General features: G+C 38.7%; 1 protein-coding gene across 2 annotated transcripts in view; it reads right to left on the bottom strand.

The window, feature by feature from the left end:
* Positions 1-765: 765 nt before the first annotated feature.
* The window catches only part of TM4SF18 (transmembrane 4 L six family member 18), a 36,201-nt gene continuing 22,173 nt past the window's right edge, over positions 766-14,793 (bottom strand). For both annotated transcript variants that reach the window (XM_079764217.1, XM_079764218.1), the window contains 3 exons: positions 4,969-5,111; positions 1,917-2,097; positions 766-956 (listed from right to left, as the gene is read on the bottom strand). In XM_079764217.1, coding sequence (XP_079620343.1) covers positions 942-956; positions 1,917-2,097; positions 4,969-5,111 — 339 coding nt within the window. In that variant the 3' untranslated portion in view covers positions 766-941. The remainder of the gene's footprint in view (positions 957-1,916; positions 2,098-4,968; positions 5,112-14,793) is intronic.

Raw genomic sequence — 14,793 nt, 5'->3', positions numbered from 1 at the left:
GATATTTCTCCACAACTTCAGTTCCTAGCTGTGGGTTCCCAGCCAGCCCTTTCATGCCCCCACCCCTCCTACCAGCCTCTATTCAGTCTCAACCTTTAGTCTTCAGGTATCTGGGTTCTCTCCTGTGAGTTTTCCATTGATTATTCAGGGAGCCTTTCCGTATTTCAGTTGTAATTCCAGCTTATTCCTGGGAGAATCTCTGTGCAGCATCCACCTACTCTCCTGCCATTTTTAATCCTTGTTATCCTCTTTTTAAAGATTAAGAGACAGGCTCAGAGAGGATAAATAGTTTGCCTATGGACACAGCCAAGTTTCAAACCTAGGTCTAAGTCCAATTCTTCTGCTTGACCCTTACACATGTTTCCTAATAAACTAAAGGGCCAACAAGAACAACAGCAAGAATGAAACTTTCTGAGATGCTCTGTCTGTGCCTTAATCTGAAAAAAATCATTTTTATTTATTTTAGATAGTTATGCTTCTTACTGTAAATGTAAGATTATAATCTGCTTTTTCACATAGCACTATTCATAGTCTTTAAAACATCATTTGTAATGACTATGAATTGTTACAACTAATGTACCACTCTTTATTTAATCTTTCCCCTAAACTTTGAATGTTTTGGTATTCTAATTTTCCAGAATATTAAATAACATTGAAAATTTCATCTTTTATTCTTATTTATTTCCAAAGTATAGATTATTAAAAATAGATTTGTTTGATCAAAATGTATAAACATTTCTAAAGATCTTGACACACATTGCTTGGAAAAAAATCTAAATAAAAGTGTGGCATAATTTGCACTTTCAGTGAGGATTGTAAATTTCACAAATGAGTACAAAAAACACAAAATGGAGGAAATATCATTTGAATATTGTCAAATCTAAATAAAAGACTTAGATAGATGACCATAACTTGATAATGGAAAGCATTCTTGTCCTTATTCAAATGATTCCAGGCTACAAAAAAAGGAAAACCAAAGTAAGTAAAGTAGTAAATTTGACTTGATTAATGATTCATAATCCAGGTAGCAACTGAAATTTACAGTTTATATTCAAGACATAGTGGACTAGAAGAATATCTATTTGAAACTGCTAGGAAAGGAATTATCTAATACTACAGAGGCCCGGTGCACTGATTCGTGCACTGGTGGGGGTCATGGCCTGTGGAGATAGGCCTGCTGTGGGAGCACTGCTCATCCCAGTCAGTAGAGCAGCACTCCCACTGTGGGAACACACTGACCATCAGGGGGCAGCTCCTGTGTTGAGCATCTGCCCCTTGGTGGTCAGTGCGCATCATAGCGACTGGTCAACCAGTTGTTCTGCCATTTGGTCACTGGTCTTTTATATATATAGATATGTTGTTAAACAAGACACAAGATCTTAGTCACAATTTCTCTTCAGACTTGCTTGATAGGTTTAGTAGTTTCAATTATAACTAAATTAACATTAATATTTTAGCAGATGATGCAGAAATAATTCAGAGATAAAGACATATTTCACATCTTAAAAACAACTCACTAATGACTCAGTATAAAAAAGGATTTTTAACTGAATATACCAGTATTCAAAGGTTTGAACAAAAAAATTCTCAATGCACATGAATGCATATATTTATTTGATCTTTGGGTTATAACTACATGGAACACTAAAATGTTGCTCATTGAAAACACTGGGTTATTTTCATTATGCACCATGGAATACAGATTTTACTATTACATTGATTTAATCCATATAGACAAACCAACAGACACATTGAAAATATTGGAAAAATTAGATGTATTATGTGTTGAATAAAGAAAGATGAGGGCAGTAGGAATGGAAATAATGGAATTCTAAAGGAGTTTTTAAAAAACTCATTGAATCCTGGGCAGTGAGGGTAAAATGGGTGAGGTACAGGTGCCAGTGGGGGTCTGTTACCTGGATGATGACTGAATAGGTTCCACATAGTATCTTGGATAACTGAATGACTATTCTAATGAGGCAGATGATCACCTGAAGCCCACTGAGTGCTATGAGAATGGAAAACAAAATGATGTTCCACTCCACTACATGTGCAGGTTCAAGGCACTGAGTCCATATGCTGGAATCTGTAAGAAAACTGAGAGCGAGGAAGGAAATGGTCAACAAGACCCAACAAGGCCAAAGCCTACATACTTGGTCCAAGGAAGAAGGCTACAGTTATTTATATGTTTGGGACACTAATATATATGATTAAAATATATATTATTAAATATGAATTCATATATTTTAAAAAATCATTCAGTACATATATTGAACATATAGCATATATAGCACCAGACTATACTTATTGTAAACATGGTACCTGCCTCAGAGACAATTCTAATTCAATTAGGAAGCAAGACACATACTGAAGAGTTCAATAGCAATGAAAAGCAGCATATGTCAATACCAAGAGAGGTAGAGACTTCTTGTCTCTGGGAGTCCAGAAGTTAGCCTGAGCTGTTGGGCACAGAGCTGAGCTTGCACAGGATATAAAGTCACACAGGTGGCAAAATGAAAAAGAGAAATTCTGCTAGATATTTCTAGACACTGTCCCAACACCTTCTAGAACAGTGGTTCTCAAACTTGAGCATGTATCAGGATCGTGGAGGGCTTGTGAAAATGCAGATTGTGGGCCTCACCACAGAGTTTTTGATTCAGCAGTTCTGGGTGGGGCTCGTGACTACATTCCTAAATTCCCAGGTGATGGTGATGTTGCTGGTCTGGGACCCACAGTGTGAGGACCTCTTCTTCAGAATGTTGCTGTCCTGCAGCTCTTAAGAAGATTTAGACTGTGAGGTGGGAATGCAAAAGCTGAAAAGGTTTGATCAGTCTAGTTTAGCATAGAATTATGAAAATTAACTTCCAAGATAATTTTAAAGCCACACTGAATCAACCTGACGACTTTTGCCCACTTTCAAGTCTACCATGACCATAACCTCTTCTTATAAGGAGGACACACTCTCTGTTCAACTAAATCTGTGGTCGGCAAACTGCGGCTTGCGAGCCACATGTGGCTCTTTGGCCCCTTGAGTGTGGCTCTTCCAAAAAATACCACGGCCTGGGCGAGTCTATTTTGAAGAAGTGGCATTAGAAGAAGTTTAAGTTTAAAAAATTTGGCTCTCAAAAGAAATTTCAATTGTTGTACTGTTGATATTTGGCTCTGTTGACTAATGAGTTTGCCGACCACTGAACTAAATCAAAATGGAAAACTGGTCTTTAAAAAGAATCACCCAAACAAAAACAATCAAACCTATTTACTGGAATTTTCTATAAATATCTTGTCAATAGTAAGATGATTTTTCTTAAAACAGCAATCCGGGCAATCTGGGTACCAGCCAAAGTGGCTATGGGTATTAATGCCTGTGGCAGAAAGGAATGGTGTCCTCACCACCATGACCTTTATTTTCTCTTTGTTTTTCTCTCTCCTCACTCCATTTCATTCTTATTCCCCTCCGTTAACTCTCTTTCCTATTCTGTATGCTCCAGTACACTGAGAGGCACTGAGAATTTCTTGATATTGCCCATGACCCTTAGGTCAAGAGGTAAAGACCATTGAATATGAAGTCACAACATCCAGACTTGTAGGATCTTGGGTAAGGGATATTACATCTCTGACCTCTAGAGTCTTATCTGGAAAGTGAGCTTAAAATATCTAACCCTAAGGTTACTGTAACTGTTTGTTGAGAATTATGTAAAAATTCTTTGTAAACTATAAGCACCAACAGGGTTTGCAAGGAATAGAGAATTTGGACCAGGTGAATGCAAATATCAAGGGCAACTCGAAAGGAGTAATGGAGAGGCATGTGGGCAGCCTGAGATTCTTGCAATCAAAAGGGGAGGCTTCTTTGGTTTTGGGGTGGGGTAAAGTTCAGGGGCTAATGGCATAAAAAAGGGATTTTTTGCAGCCAGCAGGACTTGATACATAAGGTCCCTTTCCTGAAGTCCTTCAATCCCACAGGATTGTCTCTAAATTCTCAGAAAGGCCTGGGGTTGTGTTTCAGATTCTCCTGACATTAGAAAGAGCTTTGGCCAGAGCACCTTGTGGAACCTTCAGAATAAAGGCAACACAGAAGCAGTTCTGCCAAGGAGCTCTAGGTGAGCATGTGAGACCTCAAATAGATGTGGGTCTTGAACAATAAAGGCAGTCATTGGGGGGTTAAGAAGAAAATGTGACTTCCTCAGGGAGTAGTATGGGCACTCCCTCATTTTATTCCGCTAGAATTCTGAGCACAGGATGAGACAGGACAAGATTCAGTTATTCTCTTCTGAGTCTCTGCCTGGGCCCTGCTACCTTTTGAGATGCTTCTGCAGATGCTGGTAGGCCAGTAAGCTCAGCACAGTGCCAATGGGAGGCATTCTGTGATTCAGCATCAGTCCTTCAACACCTGAACTACCATATCAGCCTCTTCAGCAGACTTCTAGTCTTCTTCAGTACATGCTAGAGATGCTCCTGGCTCCATCTACAAGCCCCTGCACCTAGGCGTGTCTCTGCATCTCAGTCTGCACTTTGTTACGCACTCTGCCCCTGCTGGCATAGCTCTGGGTGGCACACATCCATGTGCACTGTAATTCTCTCTCAGCTGAGTCCTTTTATATCTGTAACATACCACATGCTCAACCTGGCCACAAAACAAGACTGACTTCCCAGAACCACTCAACTGCTCCAGCAGTTGCCAGACCACAGTAACCATGAAGTCCTATTCTGAAGTATGGGAGAAACATTTATTTCATTTGTATATATCCACGATAGCCTCAAAACAGTGAGTGCATGTGGCATTAAAAGACTGGAGAAAAAGACATCTGAACAAAGATCAGAGCAGGAACATATTAGTCTGGATATTAGTAAATGAATAAGAAAATTCTGCACTAAAATCACTGCATGGAACACCAAAGTGATCATGGAAAATAAGCATGAGCATTACGTCAGGTATTTCTGACCTCCTTGGCTTGAGGAATTATTCCTTACCGTCCTGCAGTGCCTTCAAAGGTGTATTCCCAGCCATTGAGGGTGCGGCAGTATGGGCCTTGGACAAGGCCCAAAGCCGATATAGCCAGGCAGTATCCAGAGAAAGAAATTCCAAGGCCAGAGAATATAATTGATAGCAGTGTCTAAATTAAACACAGAAGAAGGAAGTTAGTGCCATAGAGTGAGACAAGGGGATAGTGTGGGTAAATGATCAGATAGGTACTTTCCTCTACTCATCCAAGCCTACTCAATTCTCTGTAATAAAAAATGTCTTGACAAAAAATGGGAACATTAAATTCAAACTCACCTGATTCTAAAAATAAGTTTTTAAATGAATTTTCGTTTGGCATTCCATAGAAGTGACTAAGTAATTTACTAAATTTCTTTCTTTTTTTCTGGAATTTTGACATCAAAATAATGATTACCTCATATATAATGCAGTGAAGGTATGTAATCAATCAATCTATACTTATTTATTGAAGATGTTATTTTCTAAGTGGGGGGTATCTAAGAATCATAAGTTATGAACCCTGCTTTTCTATTATGTAGATGATATTTTAATATCTTCACAAATAGAAATATGAGGGGAAATATCAGGTGTTAACCTAGATGGTCATGTTTATATTTAAGTCAGGCTGGGTTGATAGGAAGGAGAGTGTTTTAATTTGGATGGAGAAAATGAGCAATGTTCACAGACAGCAGCACAGGTAGAGTTGTGAGAGTGAGGAGATTAGTTTGACTTAAGAGGGGGTCCTGCAGAGGAGTAGAAGAGAGAATTATGAAGACAATGGTGCTAATGCTGGGGAGACAGGGTTGATAGGACACACTCTAACCCTTGTGTCTCTTACAGACTGACTGCAGCTTGATAGATCTGAGTGGAACATGGCCTTGAGTGATGGATCAAGGACTCTGGACTTTCTCCTTCCAGGCAAAGGGCTTTCTCTCCATAACCTTTCATTTAAAAACTAGAGGCCTGGTGCATGAAATTCGTGCATGGGGGGGGCTTGTTCCTCAGCTCAGCCTGCACCATCTCCAATCTGGGACCCCTTGAGGGATGTCCCAGTGGGATCGGGCCTAAACAGGCAGTCAGACATCCCTCTCACAATCCAGGACTGCTGTCTCCCAACTGCTCGCCTGCCTGCCTGCCTGATTGCCTCTAACCGCTTCTGTCTGCCAGCCTGATCACCCCCTAACAACTCCCCTGCCATCTGATCAACGCCTAACTGCTCCCTTGCCCCTAACTGCCCTCCCCTGACAGCCTGGTCACCCCTAACTGCCCTCCCCTGCCAGCCTGGTTGCCCCTAACTGTCCTCCTTTGCTGATCTGGTCCTCCCCAACTGCCCTCCCCTGCAGGCCTGGTCCCCCACAACTGCCCTCCCCTGCAGGCCTGGTTCCCCCCTACAACCCTCCCCTGCAGGCCTGGCCCCCCCCGCAACTGTCCTCCCTTGTAGTCCTGGTCCCTCCCAACTGCCCTCCCCTGCTGGTCTGATTGCTCACAACTGCCCTCCCCTGCTGGCCTGATAGCCCACAACTGCCCTCCCGTGCAGGCCTGGTACCCCCCAACTTCCCTCCCCTGTAGGCCTGGTTCCCTCTAACTGCCCTCCCCTCCTGGCCATCTTGTGGCGGCCATCTTGTGGCAGCCATCTTTGACCTCATGGGGGTGGCCATCTTGTGTGTTGGAGTGATGGTCAATTTGCATATTACTCTTTTATTAGGTAGGACTAGAGTCCCGGTGCATGAAAATTCGTGCACTTGGGGGAGGGGGCGTCCCTCAGCCCGGCCTGCACCCTTTTGCAGTCCGGATCCCTTGGGGTATGTCCACCTGGTGGCTTAGGCCACTCCCTGGGGAAAGGGGCCTAAGCTTGCAGTGAGACATCCTTAGTGCTGCCGAGGAGGCGGGAGAGGCTCCTGCCACCGCTGCTGTGCTCACTCTGTTAGCCCAGCTTGTTGCTGAGTGGAGCTCCCCCTGTGGGAGCACACTGACTACCAGGGGGCAGCTCCTGCATTGAGCTTCTGCCCCCTGGTGGTCAGTGCATGTCATAGTGACCAGTTGTTCCTGGTCATTCCACTGTTAGGGTCCATTTGCATATTAGCCTGTTATTATAGGATTTTAAAATCTACAAAATTTGAAAGTATAGTACAATGACCCCTAGGTATCCCTTACCTAGACTCACCTTTTGTGAATATTTACCACTTTTGCCTGCACAGTCTCCCTCTCTCTCTGTATGTATATGTACATACATATATTTATTTACAATTTTTTCTTGCTGAAAATTTTGAAAGACATTGTAATTTCTTACTCCTGCATACATCAGCTTATATCTTCCAAGAATAAAGACATTCTTTTATTCTGTAACTGTTTTTTACCATTCCACACAGGAGCCAATAAAGGTTTTTGTACAAAATCACATCTCTTTAGTTTTCTTTAATCTACATTAACTTTACTGCCTTTTTGTCTTTATGTATAGTAAGTTATTTTTGAAGAATCCCAGCCAGTTTTCTTGTAGAATGTTCTACATTCTGGGCTTTTCAGATTGTTTCCTTCACATTGGACTTGGGTTGAACCTGTTGGCAAGAACACATGATTGGTGTGGGTACATTGTGGGCCTCTCACTGCTATTGGTAATAATAAATTTGAGCTCTTGGGTAAGGTGGTTTCCTTCAGATCTATAAATTTACATTTTTCACTTTGCAATTAGTAAATAATTTGTGAGATAGTACTTTGATATTGTGTCATATCCTGTTCCCTAAAGACATTTGAATGAACGGATGGATTTAGCATCCACTAATGATCCTTATATCCATTGGTTGCCAATTATCACAATAATTGGTTGCAATGTGCTGCTTTTCTATCATTTCTTTTGCATTTATATTATCTTTTTTTTTCTGTACAGAAGAACTTCCATTTCTTTTCCACTGCTTCTCTCTTTTTGTATATATTCTGATTCATACAAATTAATAACTTATTATTCTTTTAGATGTTGAGATGATCCAAATATGGCTAGTGGGAACATCCATTCAAAGTCAATTCCTGTGCCCCTTGACATGTCCTTGTCATTCTTCGAACATTTTTGTGCTTTCTGGCACAGATGTTTCAAGCTCATCTTGAATTTATGTTGCCCTAGACATGGCATAATTTCCTTTTCTGACAAGCTATGTAATTAGTTTTTGAGCAAGAATGTAGCATAAAACAAAATATGATTTTGGAAATTTCTCTAGCAGTGATGTCATGCCAACTGGAAGTGAGAAAACCCAGGAACAAGGATTCTATATGGAGACAACTTCAAGTCAAGTGACAAACACATGCACTAGAGAAAAAAGACATTCAGAAGGAAACGAGTAGCTGAAGATGACTGAAGAAAAATTCTAGAGTTTTAAAGTTAGATGAGCCCTAACCGGTTTGGCTCAGTGGATAGAGTGTCGGCCTGCGGACTGAAGGGTCCCAGGTTCGATTCCGGTCAAGGACATGTACCTTGGTTGCCGGCACATCCCCAGTAGGGGGTGTGCAGGATGCAGCTGATCAATGTTTCCCTCTCATTGATGTTTCTAGCTTTCTATCCCTCTCCCTTCCTCTCTGTAAAAAATAAATAAAATATATTTAAAAAAATAAATACATAAAGTTAGATGAAAAGGAGACAGAAATAGAAATGTTAAGAAAAATAGTTTGGTTTGGGGAAAAATTAATTTAGTTTTAGAAGTGCTTTTTAAAAAAAATAAGAGTAGGATAGCTAAACAGAAACATGCAGTAGCAACTTGAAGATAAATTCAAAAGCTGAGACCAGAAAAAGAGAGAACAACAAAACTGTGATTTTAGGAGCAAGGTTATCTATATTTCTTTGTTTAAAATCATTTTACTAATTATAACATTAATACATGTTTATTATGGAAAACTAGAAAATATATTTCAAAAACAAAAGAATAATTTTGCTTTTCTCCTCTCTGATATTATTTCATCAATATTCTCTCATATGATTAAAAGCTCTTTCAAGTTATATTTCTCATATTGATTTTTATAGAATTTTGCTCCATGATGAAATGAGATAAACAGAGCTACTTTTTGTTTTACAGTAGATTGTTGTTAGTTACACTTTGTAAAGAAAATTTGCCTATTCACCAATGCCATCTTTGAAAAAGGAAGAAGGATGTTTTGCAAAGATTGAGCTCCTTGTTTATCAAATGTACTCTTAAGCAGTTCACTGGGAAGATCAGTGAAGAATTTCTTCATTTGGCAACCATAGCATAATATATATGTATGTATATACACACACTACAATGTAATTAATACTATATACCATTGCACAATTGAGGTAAGCATCAAAATAAAGTGAGAATAAGAATCTCTTGGCCCTGGTTGGTGTGATCCAGTTGGTTGGAGTGTCATCCCATGCACCAGAAAGTCTTGGGTTTGATTTCTGGTCAGGACATGTACCTAGGTTGTGGGTTAAATCCCTGATTGGAGTGTGTGTGAGAAGCAACTTCTCTCTCTCTCTCTCTCTCTCTCTCTCTCTCTCTCTCTCTCTCTCACCTCTGTCTCTCCTCCTCCCTCTCTTAAATCCATAAAATTTTAAAAAATTAAAGATTATCTCTAAATCAGTTTCATTTTCTGTAAAATGTAGATTATGTAGATGATTTTAGCATTTATATAACAAGGCTGTTTCAAAAATTAAAGCCTATAAAATTATTTGAAAAGTGTAAAGTAAAATCAAAATTATTGATACCTATTATTTCAAATGCCCCTATTTGGCTGGTAATTGTTTTCCAGGAATAACAGCCCACAGAATTTTGGCAGAAGATGAGACTCTCTGGAGGAATGAATATAAGCCAAGAAGTTTATGAAGTTCAGGATATGCTACACTAAAACATAGCACCTTGGCATGTTGAATATCTTAAGCTGAAGGAGCTTAAGAAAATTGAAGAAGCAGGACTCCATGCGCAGAAAATTGCAAGTTGTAGTAAGTCACTCTGCCCCCATCTGCCTTTCTTCTCTGAAACAAATCATGAAACTCCCATGACAGGTACCTTCCCTGTACCAGGAAGAAGGAAGAAATTGTCACCAGAGACAGGGAATTTGGGACCAAGAAGTTTGTATAAACAGACTTGTTAAACTAAACTTTATCTTCTAGTTACTTCTTAACCATTACTATCCCTAATTCAAACCCCTCTATTTTGCCAATGTTCAAAAATGTTATTGTTTCTTTGTGTAAAAGAAGATTTCTGTCCTGGCCCACCTCTTCAGGTCTTTATTCTCTTGTGAAGGATCTCAGATACATGTAAAAATTCAGCAAAACCTGTATGCATTTCTTTTGTTAATCTGCCCTTGTCTGTTTAATTTTCAGACCCAGCTAAGGATCCTAAGAGGGTCAAGTAGAACTTTTTTCTCTACTACAATTTCTTGCACCCCAAAACACTGCACCATTAGCTGGAGACACCTTGCTTGATCTGAAAGCTGCACTTATAGATTCTGAACCTCTGACTAAATCTGGCAGATGGTAAAAATTCTGGCAGACGGTAAAAATTCTCACCACATCAGTCTTTTAGATCTGCCTGCTGCAACCAGTTGGGCAAAGATGGTAATAAATTTGTTTCATTTCTAGATTTAGATTGGCAGGAATAAAACATTTGTAAGAATTAGTTCTTTGGATTGTGACTCTGGTTAAATATTGGAAGATTAAAAATGGTGGCAGAGTAAGTGGAAGCTCACAGACATGCTCTTAGGACCAAACTGCAATTAAAACTAAAATACAGAAGAACCACCCTGAAAAATCAACTAAGGACTAGCTGGAAAGAACCCTGATAACCCAGGAAGGAAAGCGGAGACCACATAGAGACTGGTAGGAAGAGTGGAGGCATGAAAGGGCTGGCTGGGCTAAGGAGAACAAAGACACTACACTACTGGACCCCTCAAGACACCTTCTACATAAGACCATCTCATAAAGATTGGGAGGAATAACAGTTATATCTAATACATAGAAGCAAATATAAAGAGACAGATAAAATGGGGAGACAAAAACACAACCCCCAAATGAGAGAAAAGAATGAATCTCCAGAAAAAGAACTAAATGAAATGGGGGCAACCTATCAGACATAGAGTTCAAAACATTGGTTATGAAGATGCTCAAGGAACTTAATACAAACAACAAAAGCATAAAAAGGGAAACAGATGCCATGAACAAGAACCAGATAGTAATGAAGAATGATTTATTTGACATGAAGAACACACTGGAAGGGAATAAATGTAGATTGGATAAAGCAGAGGACAAAATCAGCGATTTGGAAGAAAAGGTAGAAATAAATACCCAATTAGAGCAGCAAATAGAAAAAAAGAATTAAAGGCAGGAAGAGAGCTTAAGAGAACTCCAGGACAACATGAAACATAACAACATCTGCATTATAGTAATACCAGAAGGGGAAGAGGGTCAGCAACAAACAGAGAGCATGTCAAAGGAAAAAATAAAGAAAACTTCCCCAACCTGGTGAAGAAAAATGTAACACAAGTTCAGGAGGCACAGAGAGTCCCAATAAAGATGAACCAAAGAGACCCACACCTAGGAACATCATAATTAAAATGGCAAATGTTAAAGGCAAAGAAAGAATCTTAAAGGCAGCAAAAGAGAGAGAGAAATTTACATACAAAGGAGTTCCCAATAGAATGTCAACTGACTTCTCACTAGGAACACTTCAGGCCAGAAGGGAGTGGCATGAAGAAAATTATAAAAAGCAAAGGCCTAAATCTAAGACTACTGTATCCAGTGAGGCTATCCCTTAAAATTAAAGGTGAAATGTAAAGCTTTCCAGACAAAAAAGGTTAAAGGAGTACATTACTGCTAAACCAGCAATGCAGAAAATGTTAAAGGGACTGTTTTAAGAAAGAGAAGAAAAGGAGACAGAGGGGATAAAGAAAATTAAAATGTTAATAAATAAATACGCATCAATAGTAACCTTAAATGTAAATGGATTAAATGCTCCAGTCAAAGGACATAGGGTGATTGAATGGATAAGAAAATATGACCAGTACATATACTGTCTTCAAGAGACCCATCTCAGAACAAAAGATACAGACAGACTGAGAGTGAAGGGATAGAAAATATATTCCATGGAGATGGAAAGGGAAATAAAGCTGGAGTAGCAATACTCATTTCAGGCAAAATAGACTTCAAAATAAAGGCCATAACAAGAGACAAAGAAGGCAACTTCATAATACTAATAGTAATGATTCAACAAGAAAATATAACCCTTTTAAATATATATGCACCCAATATAGGAGCACCCAAGTACATAAAATACTCTTGATGGACTTTAAGAGAGAGATTGACAGCAATACAGTCATAATAGGGGACTTCAACACTCCACTGACATCATTGGATAGATCTTCCAGACAAAAAATTAACAAGGAAACAGAGGCCTTAAATGACATACTGGATAAGATGGATTTGATATTTACAGAATATTTCACCCCAAAGCAACAGAATATATATTCTTCTCAAGTGCACATGGAACGTTCTCAAAGATAGACCACATGTTAGGACACAAAACAATCATATACAAATTCAAGAATATTGTTATAATACCAAGCATCTTCTCAGATCACAATGGCATGAAGTTATAGATCAACTACAATTAAAAAAAACCTCAAAAACACTCAAATACATGGAGGCTAGTAGCATGTTATTAAACAATGAATAGGTTACCAATGAGATCAAGTAAGAAATTAAAAACATCCTGGAAACAAATGAAAATAAACACACAACCACCCAAAACCAATGGGACACGGTGGACGCAGTTTTGAGAGGAAAGTTCATAGCACTACAGGCCTACCTCAAGAAACAATGAAAAGGACTAATAAACTAACCCTACAACTAAATGAATTAGAAAGAGAACAGCAAGAAGAGCCCACACGAAGTAGGAGGAAGGAAATAATAAAGATCATAGAAGAAATAAATGACATAGCGAAAAAAAAAAGAAAAAGAAAACAGTACAAAAGATCAATAAATCTAAGAGCTGGTTCTTCATAAACATGATTGATGAACCATTATCCAGACCATCAAGAAACAAAGAGAAATAAACCAAATAAATAAAATCAAAAGTAAAAGAGGTAATGTAATAATGGACACCAGAGAAATACAAAGGATTGTAAGCAAATACTATGAACAACTATATGCTAACATATTGGACAACCTGGGTGACATGGACAAATTCCTAGAAACATACAATCTTCCAAAACTCAATCAGGAAGAATCAGGAAACCTGAGTAGGCCAATAACAACTAATAAAATTGAAACAGAAACTAAAAAAACTTCTAGCAAATAAAAGTCCTGGACTGGATGGGTTTATAGGAGAATTTTACCAAACATTCAAAGAAGAACTAACACCTATCCTCCTCAAATAATTCTTAAAAATTCAAGAGGAAGGAACACTCACTTCAAGCTCCTTTTATGAAGCGAGCATTATCCTAAATCCAAAACCAGATAAAGACACTACAAACAGAAAATTACACCTGATGAACACAGATGCTAAAAACTTCAACAAAATATTAGCAAATTGGATCCAGCAATATATTAAAAGATCATACACCATGATCCAGTGGGATTTATTGAGGGGATTTAAGGCTGGTACAATATTCAAAAATCAATAAATGTGATACATCACATAAAGAAATTGAAAGATTTGAAATCTTTGAAAACAAATTGAAACCACATGACCATATCAATAAATGCAGAGAAAACATTGGACAAAGTCCAGCACCGTTTTTTGATAAAAGCTCGCAGTAAAGTGGGAATAGAGGGATATATGACAAACCTACAGCCAACATAATACTAAATGGGCAAAAACTAAAAGCGTTACCTTAAGAACAGGAACAAGACAGGATGCCAGCTTTCACCACTCTTATTCAACATAATATTGGAAGTCCTAGCCACAGCAATCACACAAGAAGTGATAAAAGGCATTCAAATTAGAAAGGAAGAAGTAAAACTCTCATTATTTGCAGATGACATGATATTGTACATAGAAAACCTAAAGCTCTAGCTGGTTTGGCTCAGTGGATAGAGTGTTGGCCTGTGGACCAATGGGTCCTGGGTTCGATTCCAATCAAGGTCACATACCTTGCATACAGGCTCCTCCCCAGCCTGGGCCTTGGTCAGGGCTGGTGCAGGAGGCAACTAATCGATGTTTCTTTCACATCGATATTTCTCTTTGTCTTTCCCTCTCTCTTCCTCTCTCTCTAAAAATCAATGGAAAAATATCATCGGCTAAGGATTAAAAAAAGAAGAAGAAAGAAAAGAAAACCCTAAGGACTCTACCAGGAAACTATTAGACTTAATAAATGAATTTGGCAGGGTAGCAGCATACAAAATGAACATCCAGAATTAGATGGCATGTTTATATACCTATAATGAACTCTCAGAAAGAGAAACTTATAAAGCAATCCCATTTACCAGGCAACAACAAAAAAAGATACCTAGGAATAAACTTAACCAAGGAGGTAAAAGACCTGTACTTGGAAAACTATACAACATTGAAAAAATAGAGGAAGATACAAACAAATGGAAGCATATATCCTGTTCATGGATTGGAAGAATTAACAACATTAAAATATTTATACTACCCAAAGCAATCTATAGGTTCAATGCAATCCCTATTAAGATACCAATGGCATACTTCACAGAAATAGAACAAATACTCCAAAAATGTATATGAAACCATAGAAAAACCCCAAATAGTGACAGCAATATTGGGAAAGAAGAACGAAGTAGGAGGGATCACAATACAGGATATCAAAATATACTACAAAACCATTATAACCAGAACAGCCTAGTACTGGCACAA

Source organism: Cnephaeus nilssonii (assembly GCF_951640355.1).
Source record: "Cnephaeus nilssonii genome assembly, chromosome: 3".
Classification (NCBI taxonomy): Eukaryota; Metazoa; Chordata; class Mammalia; order Chiroptera; family Vespertilionidae; genus Cnephaeus; species Cnephaeus nilssonii.
This window is presented reverse-complemented; position numbering and strand designations above follow the sequence as displayed.